Source organism: Aspergillus versicolor (genome assembly GCF_001890125.1).
Source record: "Aspergillus versicolor CBS 583.65 unplaced genomic scaffold ASPVEscaffold_15, whole genome shotgun sequence".
In the NCBI taxonomy this organism is placed as follows: Eukaryota; Fungi; Ascomycota; class Eurotiomycetes; order Eurotiales; family Aspergillaceae; genus Aspergillus; species Aspergillus versicolor.
In genome coordinates, this window is record NW_024467538.1 from 756,354 (window position 1) to 774,887 (window position 18,534).

The 18,534-nt window shown below is 47.7% G+C and overlaps 8 protein-coding genes across 8 annotated transcripts; 4 read left to right on the forward strand and 4 right to left on the reverse strand.

Moving 5' to 3' along the window:
* Positions 1-708: 708 nt before the first annotated feature.
* On the forward strand, positions 709-3,457 carry ASPVEDRAFT_143921 (putative C6 transcription factor; the record flags this gene model as incomplete). The annotated part of the gene is made up of 2 exons (XM_040807951.1): positions 709-786; positions 854-3,457. 2 exons carry the CDS (start codon positions 709-711, stop codon positions 3,455-3,457), a joined length of 2,682 nt encoding a protein of 893 aa, XP_040674201.1.
* Positions 3,458-3,866: 409 nt separating this feature from the next.
* Positions 3,867-5,141, reverse strand: ASPVEDRAFT_66415 (uncharacterized protein; the record flags this gene model as incomplete). The annotated part of the gene is made up of 2 exons (XM_040815880.1): positions 3,867-4,199; positions 4,260-5,141. The coding sequence occupies 2 exons, from the start codon at positions 5,139-5,141 to the stop codon at positions 3,867-3,869; spliced, it is 1,215 nt and encodes a 404-aa protein (XP_040674202.1).
* A 992-nt stretch (positions 5,142-6,133) lies between these two features.
* On the reverse strand, positions 6,134-7,799 carry ASPVEDRAFT_89661 (protein phosphatase regulator REG1; the record flags this gene model as incomplete). The annotated part of the gene is made up of 2 exons (XM_040818664.1): positions 6,134-7,124; positions 7,195-7,799. 2 exons carry the CDS (start codon positions 7,797-7,799, stop codon positions 6,134-6,136), a joined length of 1,596 nt encoding a protein of 531 aa, XP_040674203.1.
* Positions 7,800-11,372: 3,573 nt separating this feature from the next.
* Positions 11,373-12,474, forward strand: tma22 (putative RNA binding protein Tma22). Its single transcript, XM_040812010.1, has 4 exons — positions 11,373-11,563; positions 11,654-11,673; positions 11,801-11,888; positions 11,968-12,474. Exons 1-4 carry the CDS (start codon positions 11,503-11,505, stop codon positions 12,390-12,392), a joined length of 594 nt encoding a protein of 197 aa, XP_040674204.1. The 5' UTR covers positions 11,373-11,502; the 3' UTR covers positions 12,393-12,474.
* On the reverse strand, positions 12,122-13,833 carry ASPVEDRAFT_47604 (uncharacterized protein). The gene is made up of 3 exons (XM_040813819.1): positions 13,755-13,833; positions 13,346-13,691; positions 12,122-13,286 (listed from the first exon to the last, which is right to left on the reverse strand). The coding sequence occupies exons 2-3, from the start codon at positions 13,621-13,623 to the stop codon at positions 12,557-12,559; spliced, it is 1,008 nt and encodes a 335-aa protein (XP_040674205.1). The 5' UTR covers positions 13,624-13,691; positions 13,755-13,833; the 3' UTR covers positions 12,122-12,556.
* Positions 13,834-14,837: 1,004 nt separating this feature from the next.
* Positions 14,838-15,344, reverse strand: ASPVEDRAFT_34595 (CGR1 family protein; the record flags this gene model as incomplete). The annotated part of the gene is made up of 3 exons (XM_040810872.1): positions 14,838-14,978; positions 15,050-15,195; positions 15,287-15,344. 3 exons carry the CDS (start codon positions 15,342-15,344, stop codon positions 14,838-14,840), a joined length of 345 nt encoding a protein of 114 aa, XP_040674206.1.
* Positions 15,345-15,892: 548 nt separating this feature from the next.
* On the forward strand, positions 15,893-16,996 carry amcA (putative mitochondrial ornithine carrier protein AmcA/Ort1; the record flags this gene model as incomplete). Its single annotated transcript, XM_040815881.1, has 2 exons — positions 15,893-16,003; positions 16,086-16,996. 2 exons carry the CDS (start codon positions 15,893-15,895, stop codon positions 16,959-16,961), a joined length of 987 nt encoding a protein of 328 aa, XP_040674207.1. The 3' UTR covers positions 16,962-16,996.
* A 549-nt stretch (positions 16,997-17,545) lies between these two features.
* Positions 17,546-18,440, forward strand: ASPVEDRAFT_143645 (cytidine deaminase; the record flags this gene model as incomplete). Its single annotated transcript, XM_040807927.1, has 5 exons — positions 17,546-17,624; positions 17,725-17,858; positions 17,958-18,043; positions 18,233-18,314; positions 18,399-18,440. The coding sequence occupies 5 exons, from the start codon at positions 17,546-17,548 to the stop codon at positions 18,438-18,440; spliced, it is 423 nt and encodes a 140-aa protein (XP_040674208.1).
* Positions 18,441-18,534: the final 94 nt, after the last annotated feature.

The following is an 18,534-nucleotide window of genomic DNA, read 5'->3' on the forward strand; positions in this document are numbered from 1 at the left end:
ATCAAGTCGAAGCCCGGGGAGAACCTTCCAGTTTTCCGTCTCGTCAGTCGAGTTGCTCTGAAACTTCTCACAGGCCGCCGGCTACGCCCACTATTATTACATTCAATAATAATATTATCAGTTCGAAATAATATGAACGTGTATGCGCAATACGTAGTAAGCCACCCACAAAACCCTCCCGTGGATGAGTGTGGAGAGAGCGATGTGGGGTTGGCCTGGCGGTGGCATTGAGTCCTGGGACTGCACCGTGGAAATCTGGATGTATCCGACGGAATTATTCCCCCATCATCCACTTCCCGAACTTCGCCCCGAATATCCCGTCTAGAAGCCGCTTTTGCTTCCTCCTCTTTCTCCCTGTGACTTTTGCGATGGGCCTAGCCATTTTTCTCCGGGTTCTGCGCGGGCCAAGCAGATTGCTAATCGGCTATTCTGAAGCCCTCACTCGCATATCCCTATCTTGCTAATTCCAACTGCGTTTTCCCGTGCTGGCCCCAGACAACACTTTTCCAGCTTCTTTCCTCCCCTCATTTTACTCATTTGTGTTCCTTTCAACCAGACGGCCTGAAATGAAATTCTGTTGTTTCTTGCGCCCAGCAGCACCATAACTTCTATACACTACACGCTTCCGGGCCGGCTGTAATCTACGACCAGCGCTTCCCCGCTAACCTAAGCTGTATGGCTGGCCGTTTGTTTAACAAGTAATCCTCAATGGACGAGGGTACTGATCCAAAAGCGCCTCGACGCAAGAGGGTTTCGAGGGCCTGCGATAGGTGTCGGAGTAAAAAGGTGAGTAGATACCTCATTCAACACGCAAATCTTGGGCAACCGGTTCTAAAGCCTATGGTTTGATTAGGACAAATGCGACGGTCTTCGTCCTTCCTGCTCCGCCTGTCTGGCGTCCGGCCAGACTTGCTCCTATGACCCTCACGCAAAAAAGCGCGGCTTGCCAGAAGGGTATGTCCGTGGTTTAGAGAAGCTCTGGGCCCTCGCCATTTGCAACATTGATGGCTTTGAGGACACCATGCTCTCCCTCCTCGGTACGACGGCTGACACAGTCGGCCGGAGGGACCGATTAATCTCCCTCTGGACAGATGACGGTGCCTCAGAAACGTTACATGAGTCCTGGAAAACCAGTCGGCTCTATAATTCACTCGAGAAGATGCTATCGTCCACACCCGGTCCCACCAGTCCGCACATCTCAGCGAAGCGCCCCCGAGACGAAAATAGGCCTTCCTCGCATGACTCAAGAAGTGAATGGGGTTTCCGTATAGACCGCAGTTCGACTCCTTTATCGCAGGGGGCTCCACGAGTTGTGGAACCTATTACTTCGCCTGGTACAAAACGAGCGCGATTATCTATGCCGGCTGACAATAGGCCGTCGCCCACAGCAGCCGGTATAAATTCTTTTCAACTACCACCGCACACTTCCCAACTGCTAGACATATACTTCGCCACCACACACCCCTGGTTCCCCATCGTTGCTAAACACAGCATCCTCCGAGCATCTTATGTTTATGCAAATCCGTCTTCAATATCCGTTACCAGCCTATCTTCGGAATCTGGGGACCATGCCGCTTTATGGGCGCTCCTCAGCTACACGATATTATTATCACGGGCAACACCCGAGAACGGGACATTGGAAGATTTATCAAAAACAAGGGAATATTATGCGTTGTCCCGGAGCCTAATTCCTTCGGAAACAGAGCTCTACGAACTCGGACATGTCCAAGCTCTCCTGCTCTTGACTTTGGTTAACATCGGCCTCGAGGACTGGGCCGCCGCCTGGATGCTCACTGGTCAAGCGGTCCGCATGATTATCTCTATGGATATCGGTGCGCTCCCAGACACTCGAAAACCCAACGAATTGAACCAAGGGAAAGTCGTCTTTCTAGGGTGTTTCGTCATCGACTCGCTTTTGTCATTCCGATTATCCAGGCGACCTAGCATGCATTCTCGAGACTTGGTTGTCATTGGGTTGCTAGAAGAAGACGGCCTGGAAGAATGGAATTCGTGGGCCGATGTGCTACCACCCGCCCGCAACTCTAATGGAAAAAATCCACTTCGCCGAGGCCCTTTACTCTCTTTAAGTTGTTTTAACCGCTTAGTTGAGCTGGCCAGCGTGTTGAACAAAATTGCTCGAGACTCTATAACAGGGCCGAATGCTCACATATTTGCTCAGCAATTGGTCTCGGAGTTGAAACAGTGGGATGACCTTTTGCCGCTCGGGTGTCGACTAATTGGCCCTGAAAGCATCTATCCAGAACGGCACTCCGCATTACTACCACATCAGACTTATTTGGGATTAACATATGTCGCTACCCTTCTGACGCTTTATCTTCAAATAGCTCCTCAGGAATTGGGTATGCATCGTTCCCAGAGACCAGCCACAGAGGGAGCAAAGAAACTTCTCTATCGTACTCTTCCAATGATGTCACAGCATCTAGATAACTTCAATGTTTGCAGCTTGCCGCCCATCTTTGAGATATCTATACGCATCATTGCTGAACAAGCATTCACCCTTCGCAACAAAATTGAAAGTGATCTATTTCCTTTTACGCGCTGGGCCGAGGCCCTCGTCCAACGAACATCCCAGCTTAGTTCAACGTGGCCGGTCTATTGTACCTTGACGAGCAATATTGAACAATGGTATCGCACCAGAAATGTCTCTCAATCACCATCTCAACCCTTCTCCCATAACGTGAACAATACGCCAGCAAGAGGGACGAACAAACATTTCAACTACAGCCCTTTACAAAAAAGCTTACTATCTACGACAGCGACAGAGAATGGAAATCTCAACCGCGAAACTTCGCTATTTCCACTGGTTAGACGAAATACCATTAATGTCGCGGAGTCTGACTATACATCCTCTATCCTCGGCATCACCATCCCGGTCGATGGGCAATATATGACTCCGAAAGACACGACACTGGAAAATCCCGAGGCGCCCTTTTACTCACATTACCAGTCTGGTCATAATAGGGCTCCTTCCTCCACGATGGACATTGCAGATCCAGCAAGCGAGCTAGATGCAATGCTTCATGGATCACCCCAACCTCATCCTCCAACACCAGATTCCTCTGTATCCAATCCCATGGCCCCAGGAGATTCCGCCGCCACGAACGAGCACTCTATAGGGTCAGCCATCAGCAATAACCATACCTCCAGCTCCACCTCAGAAAATAAAATACATTCTAGCAATAGTACCAGTCTCGATGCCATCTTCAAAGACCTCGCTTATCTTGACACGACCGAATGGGCCACCAGCCGTGAAGCAGGACTAAAGGATTTCGGTTTCATAGACGATACCACATTTCAAGAATTTTGTCACGATCCGGACCGTCTTGCTGGCTCTCAACCATTGGTGCATCCACCTTCAATAGCGGATATTTGGCCACCTCCTGGGTTCTTCCCTGAGACATTTCGAGATGTCGCCGAGGAGATAATGGAGTGTTAGCTATTCTGTTTCCCTTCTAGCAGGAACACCTAAATACTCGCTTGGTTCAGACGAGAAACTTTACTGCTATCATGCACTTTTCTTTTTTCAATATGATACCCACCTACAAAAAGTCGGAGGTCGAAATTCTTGCCCCTTGTTTGTACTTGAGACTTCGTCACTTATCCGAAGTTGAGTATATATATATATATGTGTGTGTGTGTGTGTGTGTGTGTGTGTGTGTGAGTGATGATCCCTTTGTAGTAGAATAACTTGTGCTGTGTCCGAAAATACCGCCTGTCTCCATAATCGCTGAGAACATTAATACTATTTAACATATCACAACTACTTATCGTCCATGCACAGTGGTTTCATTAATGATCCTCTTCAAGTCACAACTGGCCTATGAGTCGACGGGCAACAGTATACTCTATTCCGTTATATATGGTGGGTTCGGGCATTTCCCTGCATTTCGCATGAGCGCTTTAACTCGCATTGCTATCCAACCAGAATCTACCCCTGGTCGATCGACACCTCTAGTGACTTTACTAGAAATAAAGCATCCTCTATCGGAGAAGGAGAACTGGAGACAGTCTGTGGTAAGAGAACATATCTGTGCACATCCTTCCGCAGTCGTAGGAGGGTTACTATCGGTCCGTGGCTGTTCATCAGAAAGATTGTCCCAGTCGTATTTTTTAGAGCTGATCACATCGTATATTTGCCATGTAAATATATCCTTGTGTAATAGGACAGAGTTTTTTCCCTATTTATAACAGGCCAAGTTAGCCAGTACAGCGAGGGATTGCTGTCATCAATAGCTTACAAATCGAAACCATCGCTGTTCGAACAGCCATATATCTTGAATATCCTGAGAAGACATATGATGGAACGAAACAGCCGGATGGCACCATGGTCGGCGCCCATAATTACTGGTGAAAGGTTCGAATTCCCGTACACTGGACGGAACCAATAGAGGCCATGACCAGACAAGCGGTATTCCTATGTCATGGAGGATCTTACCAAGGACGTGGTCTCCAGCCCAGTCTTCCGCAGTCATCTGCTCGACGGACGTGAAATTCTCAGCACGATACTGAGAGACTAGCTGCGCAGCAAGTCTTGAAAGTACTATACCCGCTCCACCGTAGGCGAAAACGTCGTTCCCCATCTGCATCGGCGTACCAAGATAGTGAGGCATTTCTTGGTTAAATAGCGCCAGCCAATGGATCATATTTCGCCATACTATGTAAGTATCTGCCTCAATGAATATATACCAGTGAGCGTCCGGTTTCACGATGAGTGCCTCGTCGATCATTGGTACAAATTTCCATTTATCAAGTTTCCATCCTGGATTGCGAGGTTTTCCAAAGGGCCCATTTTTATCGTCCATCCAGTCATTGGCAATAAGGCCGTCACGGCCAGATGTACGTAGCCTGTTATATATCTCAAAATCTGAATTCGTTTGCTTTATTTTTCCGCTAACACTGCGGAGAGCATCCCACGTATGCACTCCAAGAATGTCCTCCTCATAGTCTGAGAAAACGGCGTAGTTTGGTACACATCGAAGCGTCGTTTCGAAGTGTACAGGAACCTTATCGAGAGCTTCTGTGGCACCTGTTTTCAGAATAACCAAAAATTTGTGCATTTTGGGGACATAATTGCAGGCGGTGGAATTGTAATCATTAGGAGCAAATATGTCCTTTCCCATCCGCGAGCCTGTGATTTCCGGCGCTTCACGGTGAGCCCAATGTACTCGAAGGATGAGGTAAACAGTTAAAACACCAACAGCTGTGACAAACAGCGAAGCGCAGTATCGTAGACTACGACGCGGGAATTGCAGAGAAGGCATCGGGAACAACGAATGGCTAGTCTTCTGAACCCACTTCAAATTGAAGAAAATCTTGGTGGGATAATATCGATCATCAAACATCGTATACCCAAATCATTGTAGACATCCGTCCTATCTCGAACGTACGGGTAAGAGCGACTAAGGCCAAGGTGCCAGATGTGATGCCCTGCCAGTAATGTAAGGCATGCCAATTTTGGAAGGTGCCCTAAGAGAGGTCTCAGACGCAGGACATACGCGGCGGAGTGGACATACTAATGCGATTGGGGTTCAAGCAAAGATGTTTGTGTTTACGCTATCAGCGCATCTCACTAACAATATGCATTGTACTGTGGAGTTAGTGAGGACTGATAAATGCACATTCGTTCAAGAATATCACGAATCTATATAAATCAACAATGATGAGATCGTGAAGTTTAACACGGTACAGCCGAGTGTTCCTTAAAATTAGTTGTGCATATATAAATATATAGCGGATATACGGGTATTCTCTCTCCAACGGCTCGAGAAACCAACATTCGTACATCCAATTTAAAAACAAAAAAAAAATTCAGCCATAGCTGTTGTCATTCCTCTATGTATTATGAATGGCGGTGAATACAGAATAATCGAGCCCGACAAGCCACAACACCTGAAAGCCCAATCAAACATAAAGCGACGAAATTGCGCTCCAAGCTCCCAAGACCCGAAGGCGTATGAATGGATTTGAAAGGCTTGCCTCTCACTGGATAGCGCAAAATATCATGATCGCCCTAACGCCGGAAATGCAATATGTGCAGGTCGATCTCATTAAAATTTGTTGCATGTAAATTCGTGATCATATCGCTACCATGGAGCCAGAAGCAGGTGTCTGGTTAACCCCGCCAACCGACATTCCAGATGACATGTGCAATGTCTTTCGCTGTGTTGACAGTGTCAGTCATTCTGTCAAAAAGAATATCGGCATTAGATGGCTGTCCATCTTCCTGAGGTAAAAACCCCAAAGACGCCAGATAGAAGTTTTGAGCGGCTTCGTCTTCCTCTTCTGAATCCACAAACCAGGAATTGGCTCCGCCATCCATATTTTGAGTAGGATCCCAATTATTATCAGATACAATGCAATCCCCACCATAATCATTAGGGAATTGCCGGGCTCGTCGCAGCGTTTCCCCAAGAGACGAAGAATATAACCGATGCCCTGGGAGATACTTCGCCCAAGACCAACGGCTGATTATAGAGGAGGGCTGAGGTTCGGGAGTATCCCCGCGGTATTTAAGTGTAGTCGAAGGAAGCGGGGCGATCGTTTTATTCTCACTGTTAGAGCTCCCTCGTGGTGTGGATCCCCCACTAGGAGAGGTTGGCTTTATAATGAACGAATCATCCCAAGAAGACTCGCCTCCAAACTCTAGCCATTCCTCCTCTTCTTCATCTTTTGCTTCCACGGCAATGCATTGTAAAACCTCTTTGTTGAAATGGATGTGGCGCTTTTCACCTGGCGAGCCAGCGCCAGGAGATGAAATATTAGTCGTAGATCGAGCCCGCGGGGTCTCGAGGCCTTGGTCATATGGCTTATCAATCAGAGGCTCAAGGCTTGATAAATGGACTTCGAGTCCTGGGCGATTGCGTGGATGTTCAGCTTCTTGCGCTTTCAGAATCGCGCCCGCATGTTGCAGGAGAGTGTGTTGTGATAGTGAGCGCTGCATAATAGTCTCAGATGCAGTCCTTTTTTTAAGAATGGATTTTCGGTCAGGATAAAGGCTTGGAGATTCGGAGCAGCTGGGCGGGGGTGAAGCATTCAGCGGCTTCGCCCGCACATCGGAAGTCTTAAGCGGGCCATATAGCCAGGTCACGTCACAATCTTTGAGCCTGATATATCGTTAGAACAACAGCCAGAAGCGCCCGGGTAGCGATCATCATAAACGCAAAGTCAACCTACCAGTTCAGAGTGTCAGGGGAAATAGTTCCCAGATTGTGTTTCAGTTTGGACCATGTTCTCCATGAAGCATTCTCCAGCCTGACGCCGTTCTCGTATATTTTCCTGCGACCAACCACGTAACGCCATGATGCCCAAATATCCTCCTCTCTCCACTCATGAGATAGATAATCAACATGTCTCGATGGTTCCTCCTCCACTGAGCTGTCGTCGGCGATCGGTACTGGTCGGCGTGAATGAGGCAAGTCCGCCGACTGATTAACGGAAGTTTCGGTAGGGGAGTTTGGCTCCTCAGAGAATGGTCCATCGTACGGCGGTAACAACGGCTCTTCGTCTTGGTCACAAGGTTCGTTGGAAAATACGGAGCCTGTTGGGGTAGGGGGTAGGTTTTGCGAGGTAGTCGGTGCGAGAATTGGTGAGGAAGGAGACGATGAGGCTGCAGACGATGCAATTGGACTTGGATAATCGGACGGATAAGGAGGTGGAAGAGGTTTCGCCATAGCATCATCTGCGTTTTCTAAAAAGTATCTCTGCGTGACTGGACGCCGCTCTGGATCTGGCGAGAAGCCCGAATGGCTGTCCGCCGGAGACGGTAGCACAGCGGTCATCTTAGCGAGATATCAAGTCCATATATATATGCCAAATTGTCAAGGCTGGCGATTGAAGGTATAAGACGTAGGAGGCAATCGTAGGTGATGGATAAGCAGGCTGCAGGAGGCTACCGAGTGAAAGGCGGGTCAAACGTTATATCCAGGTAGGGAGGGCCCAGTGACTGCCATCGATCATTCGAGTATCCCTGTGCGACCTTTTTGATCCGTGAGGCCTCAAAGTATTTGGAAGGTACAAGGATCTCGCACGGAGAATGAAACAAAAAGGTGTAAAGACGCTATGGGTACCGAGGGCTTTATAAATATGATTTGGGGCTTCGTGAAAGGCAATGTTCTAGACAGAAACTTTGGGGGAGAGTGCGATGGCGAGTGGAGATAGGCCTCGGATAGGCTTTTCTCAGTCGAGCCGCACAGACGTCTGGGGCCGGACAAGAAGCGATAGTTAGTAATGAGATGGAGTGAGGAGAGAGCCTGTTTTATGCCTCCGGAGCCACTCGCTGTTATTGCAGAACAAAATGCCACGCATGTAGATACGGAGACCAAAGAGATAAAGTACGGAGAAAAATAATAATAATGCGCACCAGAGTCCAGAATGATCGGACGATCGGCTGGACAATGGTGGCATTAGCATGGAGCGGAATGTGGAATGTGGATAAGGAGTCGAACGGTTGGCTGCGAGGTTGCCACTAGGTTGGGACTAAAACGTCACATATTAATGAATCATTGGCACCGTATGGAGTTACAGTTGACAGGCTGCAGCAAGAGCTGGAGAGGTGAGCTGGCCAGACTCCAGAATCCGGAATCCAAAATCTCAAACCACCAGCCTGGGCCTTCGACTCTCTTGGGGATGAGGAGCTCTGTGCTCCCCTCTAACCAAATGCGGGCTTCCGGACAAGTTCAACCAACCAGTACTTCGTACGGAAGAGACTGGTGGAGATCACCCGTCTCCGATTCAACTGCTTTCAACCTTCCTGTTGTGATCATCCAGCTTCCCTGATCCTTTGTTCTGCAAACCTTCCCCTCTTCTCCTCGCTCACCTCCTGGCTCTGGTCCCACCGTCCATGCTGGTCTTCCTGCCAGTCTGGTCCATGGTCGAGGTGTCGGTCGTCAATTTGAACCAATTATGAACCACATCCTGACCAAGTGTGAGGGTCAAGTCACGAAGCCCTGTTCACTTGACAAACAGAAAGTCTATTGCTCGATCATTCTGCCTAGCGGTGTTGAATTATTTTCCGTCCCAAGCTATCTTGAGTTTCTTGACCCTCGCCTGGGGCCCTTCGGGATAAGTCGGGCCTGTTTCGACGGAGTGGCGACCTTTCCCAATGCTAATCGTGCTTATCTTGCGGCCTCTGGCAACAAGTGTAAGGCCCCTTGCACTTGCACGCATGGGCGTTGGGTTTTCACATCATCATGCAGGGATTAGCACCATGAACTGCGCCATGATATCTCTCTATCTTTTATAACGTGGGGTGGGCCGACGAAGTGTTCAGAGTCTATACCGTGCTGATCACATCATCTAACGCGATATGAGTACTCGACGAATGTTCCATGTCAAAGTATAGGCCAACAAACCTTGAGATTGGTCTTGACATGTCGGTTTCCGACTTATACCTCAATTTGAGCTGGCACTGAATAAATCGCTAGGATCTTGATTACTTGTACCGTAACAGCATATCGCATGCCAAACATACTGAGTTAAATTGTCGAGTATGCGCTACTGAATTCGTGACCATTCAGCTCCATTGCACTGGAGGACCTTTGGAAAGGCAGATTACAGCTGGGTTTTTGAAGTCATCTGAGCGCAGAGCTGCCTTTGACCCACTACCAACAGGCGTTGGTAACTCCCGGCTCTTTGCACAGGTATTTTTGATTTCAGTATCATTGCGGTCACTCCAGCTTCCGTTTAGTAGCGACAGGGGTCTTGTTCAAAATATAACCCTATCACATCATAACCCACGCTCTCACCGGGGGGCGAGAACATTGATCGAGACAATCAACATCCAATCGCCGCCTTCGCTTGCCTGTGCCGGATATTGATGACATTTATTCCTGAATCGCTGCTGCTGTCGGGTGGCTCCTCTCCAATACTCATATTATGCATCCTGACAAGTCGAAATGCATATGCGAAACATGGCGACTGCCGAATAGTTTCTGTGTAAGACGGAATCCCCAGCGAATAAAACTGAAAGCCCATATTGCAGGTGCTTTGGCATGCTATGGGCTGCATATACATACACCTCACTGTTGGCGCGAGTTCTCCTGAAAATAGCGACCTTGGTGCAAATAACTCATAGCAGTGCCGTTCGAATCCCCAATTTCGGGGCACCACACCCCAGCAGAGCTTCGATCTTGACCTCCTAGCCTTTCCTTAGAGCATTGTGATGAAGAATAGGGCCCAGTGCTCGAGAGCAAGCAGGGAATGTGACACGGTGCCATTAGCTTCCCCGCCCATGCAAAGCCAGTCGTTTCCATGCTTGTGGGCAAGTGCTGGAGCTTAGAATGGCACTAATACAACGATCGCAGGCACCACAGTGCAAAGTATCTTTGCGCCAAAACCAGAGTTTGTATTCACAGTCTTACAAGTATTGTGCGGTATATATGCACAGTAAGAGGCGCTGGTCTCGCCTTACGATCTATGAATCATGGCATACTAGGACGTAATAACCACCGCTGGTTTTATCTATTACGGATTGGTCTTTTGGTATTAGACAATTTCTTTACATCTGACATCATTAGCTTCATTTCATATTTGTGAATATGTACCGGCTCTAACTTAACTGGCAGATGCGAGAGGTGACAAGACAAAAACGTCTGGGGTTCCGACAGACCATTATTACAATCGATGGGTTAGCTTTGAACTTTTGATGGATGTTGACCTTAAAAGTCTGTGCGCTTGCATCTGTAGACGGTTGGAGGCTGCTTCTTCTCATTGGTCGTACCATTATCAGTGGGGTGTGATTGATGCCAACCTCGTAACAGTCAATTGGGGCATATCCCGAGATTCCGATGCGGGAAAAGTTCGCTAAATTGTTGTAAATCATGTGACAGAATTACAATTTTGGAGATAAGGGAAAGGATTGTCTTGAGAGGAGCTTTGAATAATAATCAATGGCTAGGTACTTTCGGTAATGGATGCTCACGGTTTACAGGGGGGCTGTTTCTGACAGAGCTTTAGCTAAGCAACTACTTAGAATATCATGACCCTTCGCTCCTCCCACGGCAGTACTACGGTATTGAACTACCGAAAAACAGCATGTTGGCTGGCGTTGGACAGAATGATCAATTCAGAGGGGATATTACTCGACGCTTGAATGAATTAAAGGCTCTACGCATCATATACTAGTGATAGGCGCCGTCTGCGAAATCCAGAACACATCACATATTACCTCCTCAAGCGAAAGAGGATCTCACCATCCTCATGATTTCTAAGAGTATTAAGTTCATTTAGCTTGATGCTCAGTTGATGCCCAGTTGATGTTGGGAGTCTTGGAGATAATTATGTACATAGCAGATAACATGACTAATTATGAAATGTACGATATCAAACTAGTCTAGAAACAGCACTTGCGCAACACCCCGCGCTTCTCAATAGCATGTGTCTGATATTCGAGCAGCCCGCACACTTCACACATTCTTGCAATCCACTCCCCATGGATTTCGGGGAGAAAGAGATATAAAATAGAAGCATACAATAACCGCAAACATGGCAGAGGTCGCACAAGCTCCTGCAGAAGTTCAAGCTCGGCAGATCACATATTGCGGCGGTAAGTCACCCTTTCTCGGAGCCCATGAACAACAACACATGCAAGTCATCGTCTGGATAATTGACGTTAATTTCATGCTGGGACTTATAGTTTGCACATTACCTCCAGAGGTACGGAAAGTCTTCCTATTTCTATCCATGGACTTGGTCCTTCCTCCCGAGTAGCCACCATATCATGACGACAAACTCCACGTTTGAAACCCCCAATTTCCTGCTCACTCATTAACACAAATTACAGTACTGCGAATTTGGCGGGACGGCAAAAAAATGTCAAGATTGGTTAAAGGAGAACCAGCCGCAACTGTATCAACGGTTATACTCTGATGGTATCGGTTCATTCATCTCTTTTTTTTTTCTTTTAATATCACTAAATGGGGAACTAACAAATATTCATTTCCCCCACAGAAGCTATAAGCGCGAACCTCTCAGCTCTCTCCGTTTCTGTCCAGGAACGCGCAGCCAAGGATGCCGCGAAGAAGGAAGCAAAGGCTGCCGCGGCAGAAGCACGAGACGCCGAGCGACGGGCGACGTCGAAGGTCCAAATAAAGCGTGTCGAGCGGAACAAGCGTAAGCATGTTAGTGTTCTTACGGGCCTCGAGGTTTATGGCCTAGAGAATAAGAAAGTGGCTAAGGAATTGGGCAAAAAATTTGCGACGGGATCCTCAGTCACGAAGTCCGCTGCTGGAATTGAGGAGATCACAGTGCAGGGTGATGTTTGTGAAGATATTAAGGAATGGTTATTGGAACAATATGGAAAGGGAATTTCCGAGTCTAATATTGAGATTGTCGAAGATAAGAAGAAGAAGAAAGGGGGGGCTGCTGAACCCTAAGGTTTCATAAAAATCGATGATCACAACAATCATGCTCTATCCAAAGCTTCCATGTGAAGGTCACAGCTAGGGTAACAAACATTAAAGAACATGCAGACTTGCGAGTCGGGATGGACGTTAAATTTTGATATCATTTCACACAAAATAGAAGCGCTTATATGCAGTTATGGTAATAGTTCATCGAATATTCGTAAGGGATCATAATCGGCAGGCCTAGTAGTTTCATCTGCCGCGGAAGGGGCATGCGTGTATATCTTGGTTACACTTGGGATATCGCTAGAAACGAGGGCAGTTGGCTCCGGAGGTAGTCCATATTCATCCTCTGAATTTCCTGGAAATGCATCATGTTGCTTAGACAACGGGGTGTGAATGGGAGTATTGGAAAGCTTCAGCGCTTTGGGAAGGGTTCTAAAGCCGGGTGACATCCGTTCAGAAGGCCAGTGTCGAAGAACTGTAACCACCAGGACTGCCAATATGGCCGCAGTGAAACCCCCCCAGAAAATGCGTAGTCTTCGGTTTGTTCGCATTTGCCATTCCATTTCTCGTTTATCCCACATTTCGATCTCATTCCGCATAGTTTCCAACCTGTTCCCGAGAGTTTTAGCCCTCGTCTTGTTGTCTCTCATTCGTTCTTCTAGCACCTCAACCCGTTGCATTTGTGGGTGGAATTCATGGAGATCGCCGATTTGCTTTTGGATATCTTGTTCCAAGCTTGTAGTCTCTTGCTTGAAGTCGTCAAAAAGTCTCGATGTTGAGTCCGATAGGTCCTGGAACGAAGCGATTGTTACGTTAAGCGCTGCAATCTTTTCCAGAAGCCCGTAGTAAGTGTAATCCAGTCTTCGCGTAACATCAGTTGCGAGCGTCCCGATCACCGACAGTGCGGAACGCAAGTGTCTTAAGTAAATCATTATCAGCACAAAGTCCTTAGAAAACCTGGCACCTAATAAACATACTCTTCACCTCTGCTTCGTTGGTCTCTAACCCGCTGCAAATCGTTCATTGATTGTATCTCCTCCCACCGTTTGATCGAACCGAGTCGGATGCTTTTGTCGAGGCCATCAAGAATACTACTCCTCCTGCTTCCAGTACCCAAGCACGTAGGTTCAGAGCCCCAGCGCGATCGGGTAGTTTCCCGGGTGACGGGTCGAAGCAGTCCATCATCATCACTGTCCTGTCCTCGGTAGGTCGACAATATACCTCCGTCGCCTGCTTTCGGGGGAGGGTGATGCATTTTGTGTCGGAAAATGCCTTCGCGAGGTCTCCCTCTGCCTTCTCTATATCGCCATTGCGCTCTTCTGTCTAGTAGGGTGACGAGATCAGTAATGGTATCTATATTCTCTAGTGTTCTTCAGCTTCGCTCACCGCTCACATTCACCCTCGAAAGCAGCTCCGGGGGGGCAGACTGCGGGGCTGTCGGGCCTCTCTCTGCGGGCGTTCCATGGTTAAGAGATGCCTTTTCCGAAGAAGGGATAGTAACAAGTAAAGTCGGTCGCATCGAGTGGACCATACCCAGAATACGACAGGATTTTGTCCTTTGAAAGCGTGCTAATAATTTTATTTTTTATTTGAACGAAGTTCAGCACAGTCAGGAAGTGTGCAAATGAGGTCTGGTACAATAATCAGGAGGCTAGAGCCGATGGCACGGCCAGGCCTGCAGAAGCTCCCCCGACCTGCCTTGGCCGAGTCCGATCTGGCCCAAACTCCCTAAAATTCTCTATTTCTGAATTTCCGCCTGCGTATAATTACAGATATTTAAGAATATTAATGAAAAAGATATTGCTTTATGTAACTTCATTCGGCTTCAATTTAAAATTCGGATAACCTGCGGTTGCTCTTAGTTACTTCTCTTCTCAACTCCCAAGTCACCCAGGTGTTTTCTGATCAGTCAGCTCCCACGAAACTCGGAATAGAAAAACACATAAACTAAGATTCATAACTGTAACCCCCACATCAGTGTCATTGACTAAGTCACAAAATCGATGGTAAAGTGATCAGAAAGGATAAAGTCCCGAGGGCGGACGTCAGTGTCACGCTATCACATCCTCAAGCTCAAGTCGTGGGGGGATTTAAGGCGCCCAACTCGGCACACTCCAGCACCTAATGGTTAGTTGCTGCTCTATTACAACGCAGGTGGGGGCAATTATCCAAGAGCTATAATAAAAGTCTGGTGTGACTGCTAAAACAAACAGTGCCCGGAAAATCATAAAAAAGACGGTGACTGAAGAAAGTAGATATAATTGATCTAGGTAAAAAGAAAAAGCATTGACCCGCCGAAGACATTTAGCCAGACACCTGGACGCCGAACATACGTACAAATCAGATTGAAACCTTCTCATGTTGGCAACAACCGTCAGAGGAAGCAAGTGCATATATGTATTATTGCATATGCACAAGTGGCTTCACAACAACAAGCCACTTCATAGACGGAAGACCTATGTGGACCCCTCAAGAGCTAAGTATTTTGTTTCGTTTCTCCCTCCTCTTTAATCTTTCAACTCGTTTTCGATGCATCTTCTCGGCCATCTTTTCATACCGCTCCTTCTCTTCCTTCGCGGCTCTGCGGTCCTTGATTCTCTGGATGTGCGCCTGCAAGCGGTCCATCAACACCCGCAGTGCGGAAACTGCGCAAGCAAAGATGCGGGTCTTGGTTTACTTACCTGTCTCTCTGCCTCCTTTTCTTCCTTTAATTCCTTCTCGTGTTCCTTGATGGCTTCCTGTTGTTTACGTGCCTCCACCCTCTTCGCGTACGATGTCAATCCTGCATTAGGTCGGAAAGGCTTTTTGCTGTTATGCCAGTTTTTTCCTGCGGGTTTGAGACGGTGTATTGTTAGCCAGGAGGGAAAAGGAAAAGCTGACGAAAAAAAAAAGTGGGGAGAAGAGACTTGGACGCCTACCGTTTTTGCGTATTGATTTTACCTCGATAGTAGAGCGTGCTAGGGCTTCGGACGACATCGCGACGATTCCCAGCGGGTTATGGTGAATGAAAAAGGTGTAAGGCTCGAGAGTATGCTGGAGAGCTCCAGATGAGATGTCGGATTTTTTCCCTCGAGTTTTGAGGAAAAAAGTTATCTTAGACCGATCAGATAAACGGATCTCGGCGGAAGTACTAACCCGGTCCCACCCACGCGCCCAAAGGACGACTCGTCGACGAGGATTGTCGGGTTGTTTGCTAAAAGAATTCGCAAACCCGCAACGAACTACCTGCCAAATACTTCAGGCCCCCACTATCCTTGAAATATCCCGCGCCTCGGCCACTTGACCTGCAGATTGCAAGCGATGCGCTGTGGTTTTTGAGCCCTCCCAGGTACCACGCGTGGATTGGACAACGCCAAACCCCTCGTCGGTACACCGCCCCTCACCACCAGCTCCCTCTTAACTCCCTCTCATCCCTCCTTTTTACGATGCTATTTCGATAAAATTTACCATCTGCCCTTTCTCCCCGTACCCCCTTGTCTATTCGGTCGAACTTTGAGGTTTCACAGCCTACCATTACCATCTCTATGGCGGCTACCGAAAATGCGTTGACTATACATAATGATATTCCAATGGAGCTACCTGAACTTCCTCCTAATCAAGGCCTGGAGGCCTTCAAAGATATTGTTTTCGGGTCCGTAAGTTACTCGAGTACCTGTCTCTCATCCGTATACTGCCTGCCTCTTTCTGGCCAGCACTAAAAGTCTTGTTTTTTTTCAGGTTGCGGGAATGATAGGCAAAGTTATTGAATATCCTTTTGACACAGTCAAAGTACGGCTGCAGTCTCAACCGGACCACCTTCCCCTCCGATACAATGGGCCGTTAGACTGCTTCCGCCAATCGTTCCAGGCCGAGGGTCTTCGGGGACTCTATCGAGGTATCAGCGCTCCGATGGCGGGGGCAGCAGTTGAGAATAGCTGCTTATTCTTCAGCTATCGTGTGGTTCAAGACATACTGAGGGCCACATGCTATTCCTCAACGGAGCCGCTTCCCTTCTCTGCCCTACTATTTAGCGGCGCTGCTTCGGGATCAATCACTTCCCTCGCTTTGACACCTATCGAACTCATCAAATGCAAGATGCAAGTGCCGTTGGAGACCCCTGGCGCACGTGCACCGGGGCCATTGGGGCTCGTAGTTTCTGTGTTCCGCCATGGTGGAATATTAGGATTCTGGCGGGGCCAAATAGGCACACTTATCCGTGAAACCGGTGGGGGTGCTGCGTGGTTTGGAGGGTACGAGGGAGTTTCGGCGCTTTTTCGGTCGTACCGATGCCCACCGTCGACAATCGGCTCCTCCGAAGCAGAGCCAGCAGCACTCCCTCTTTATCAACAAATGCTTGCGGGGGCGGCGGCTGGTATTAGCTACAATTTCCTTTTCTATCCCGCTGACACTGTCAAGTCAAGGTTGCAAACAGAAGACATTAACAATACGTCTATCAATAAACGACAAACTTTTTGGGGTGCTGGCAAGAGCCTGTGGCAGCAACAAGGCCTCAGGGGTCTATATCGAGGCTGTGGCATTACCTGTGCACGCTCTGCACCTAGCTCGGCTTTCATTTTTACGGTATTCGAGGGCCTACGGAGTTACTTTGGCTAAAGGTTTTTTTTTTTTTTTTTTAAAATTTTCCGGCGATTTTTTTGGAAGGGGGGGGGGGGTTTCCTCTTTTGCTTGACTTGACGATACCTATGTCCCGTTTTAGATTTAGATATTCTTGCTAACATTTTGCTTGTTAAACCAATCTGGCATTGGCGCCAGAAACAGGAGATCATCAGAGCTTAGATATAAAATGTATCTTTTTATTATTTATTTATTTTACCACCTTACATTTCATTACTAGCTCAACTTTTTTTTTTTTTTTGGGTGAAAACCTTAGTGTTTGAGTGATGCTTTCCGCGACGCAATTTCATGTATTTGAGTAGAAGCAGTTATATGGTATGGTGCATAGTATAATAAGATCGCGCAGAAGTCGAGTAGTAGATGAGACTTGCCGATAACCGCAGCTTGGAGAAGCTTGAGGTGATAAGGCGCCTTTTCCCAATGCAACATTACCGGTATTTTGCTACTCCGCGTTGACCCAGTCTCTTATTCCAACTACAGCTGCCCGTCTTCAAGGTTCTTATTGCTTGAATCCGCCCAAGGTCCATTGTCCTCTCTCTATATATATAGCGCGGCCTGCTAATATGACATCCTACGCTCTTACTACCCGAGAGATAGAACTTCTCTCTTCAAAAGCCAACGCCGCCAAAGAAGCAGCTTATTGTAAGCACCCCGTCTGTGGGCGATTAAACCAAGGCTTCATCGCACCATACCCATTTCCACCTACCTCGTCCAGATTTTGGGCTAAATGCTATTGTTTTAGGCCCGTATTCGAAATTTCGAGTCGGCGCCGCCCTCCTCTCCCAGTCAGGGGAGTTCTTCACAGGCGCCAACGTGGAAAATGCCTCATATCCTGTTGGCACATGTGCTGAGCGAGTGGCGTTTGGAACAGCCATTGTATGCTGCCTGTTCTCGTTGAATATGCTATTCTCTTTCTGTCCTGCTTTACTCTTCGGTTATGTTCCTTAAAATGAGCTAACGGTGCTGTTTGTGTAGGTAGCCGGCCAGCGCCGATTCAAGGCGGTTGCTGTCGCCACTGATATCACACCCGCGGCATCACCATGTGGGATGTGTAGACAATTGTAAGTATCACTGTACTACAAGCCATAGGAATACCCTTCGTCGTGTTCAGTACCCGTACCGGAAACCGATCGCAGAAGGCAGGAGACATCGACCTAGGCACTCCCCCAGCTTGGTTGCCACCTGGACTATCTATCCATCGCTGTAATCTGTCCGCGATATCAAACACCACTAACCCAAGGTATCCTTAGTATAAGCGAGTTCACGTTCCCATCATTCCCTGTTTATATGTATGATAAGGACATGAACTGCACTGTCCTTACAATGGGAGAGGTAAGCAAATGATCAGGACATGTTCCGCTTCTTTTTTTCTTATCTGAGTTTAGTCCATGTACATGTGCTTATTATGAGATGCAGCTACTTCCGAAATCTTTTGGGCCGAATGACTTTGAGCATTAAGCGATATACTCGAGTACCTGCTCGGCTAGATCACATGAAACGCTGTAGCATGACCTGGGTACTTCATGGGATATATCTATTCATGCCTGGCATC

What these genes read in the sequence shown, in the direction of transcription:
- tma22 (XM_040812010.1), top strand. Translation starts at nt 11,503, where the DNA reads ATGGCAGAGGTCGCACAAGCTCCTGCAGAAGTTCAAGCTCGGCAGATC. An exon ending in TTTGCACATTACCTCCAGAG is followed by an intron (nt 11,674 to 11,800) that starts GTACGGAAAGTC and finishes CACAAATTACAG; the next exon opens with TACTGCGAATTTGGCGGGAC. An exon ending in TCAACGGTTATACTCTGATG is followed by an intron (nt 11,889 to 11,967) that starts GTATCGGTTCAT and finishes TTTCCCCCACAG; the next exon opens with AAGCTATAAGCGCGAACCTC.
- ASPVEDRAFT_47604 (XM_040813819.1), bottom strand. Translation starts at nt 13,623, where the DNA reads ATGCATCACCCTCCCCCGAAAGCAGGCGACGGAGGTATATTGTCGACC. An exon ending in CAACGAAGCAGAGGTGAAGA is followed by an intron (nt 13,287 to 13,345) that starts GTATGTTTATTA and finishes GATTTACTTAAG; the next exon opens with ACACTTGCGTTCCGCACTGT.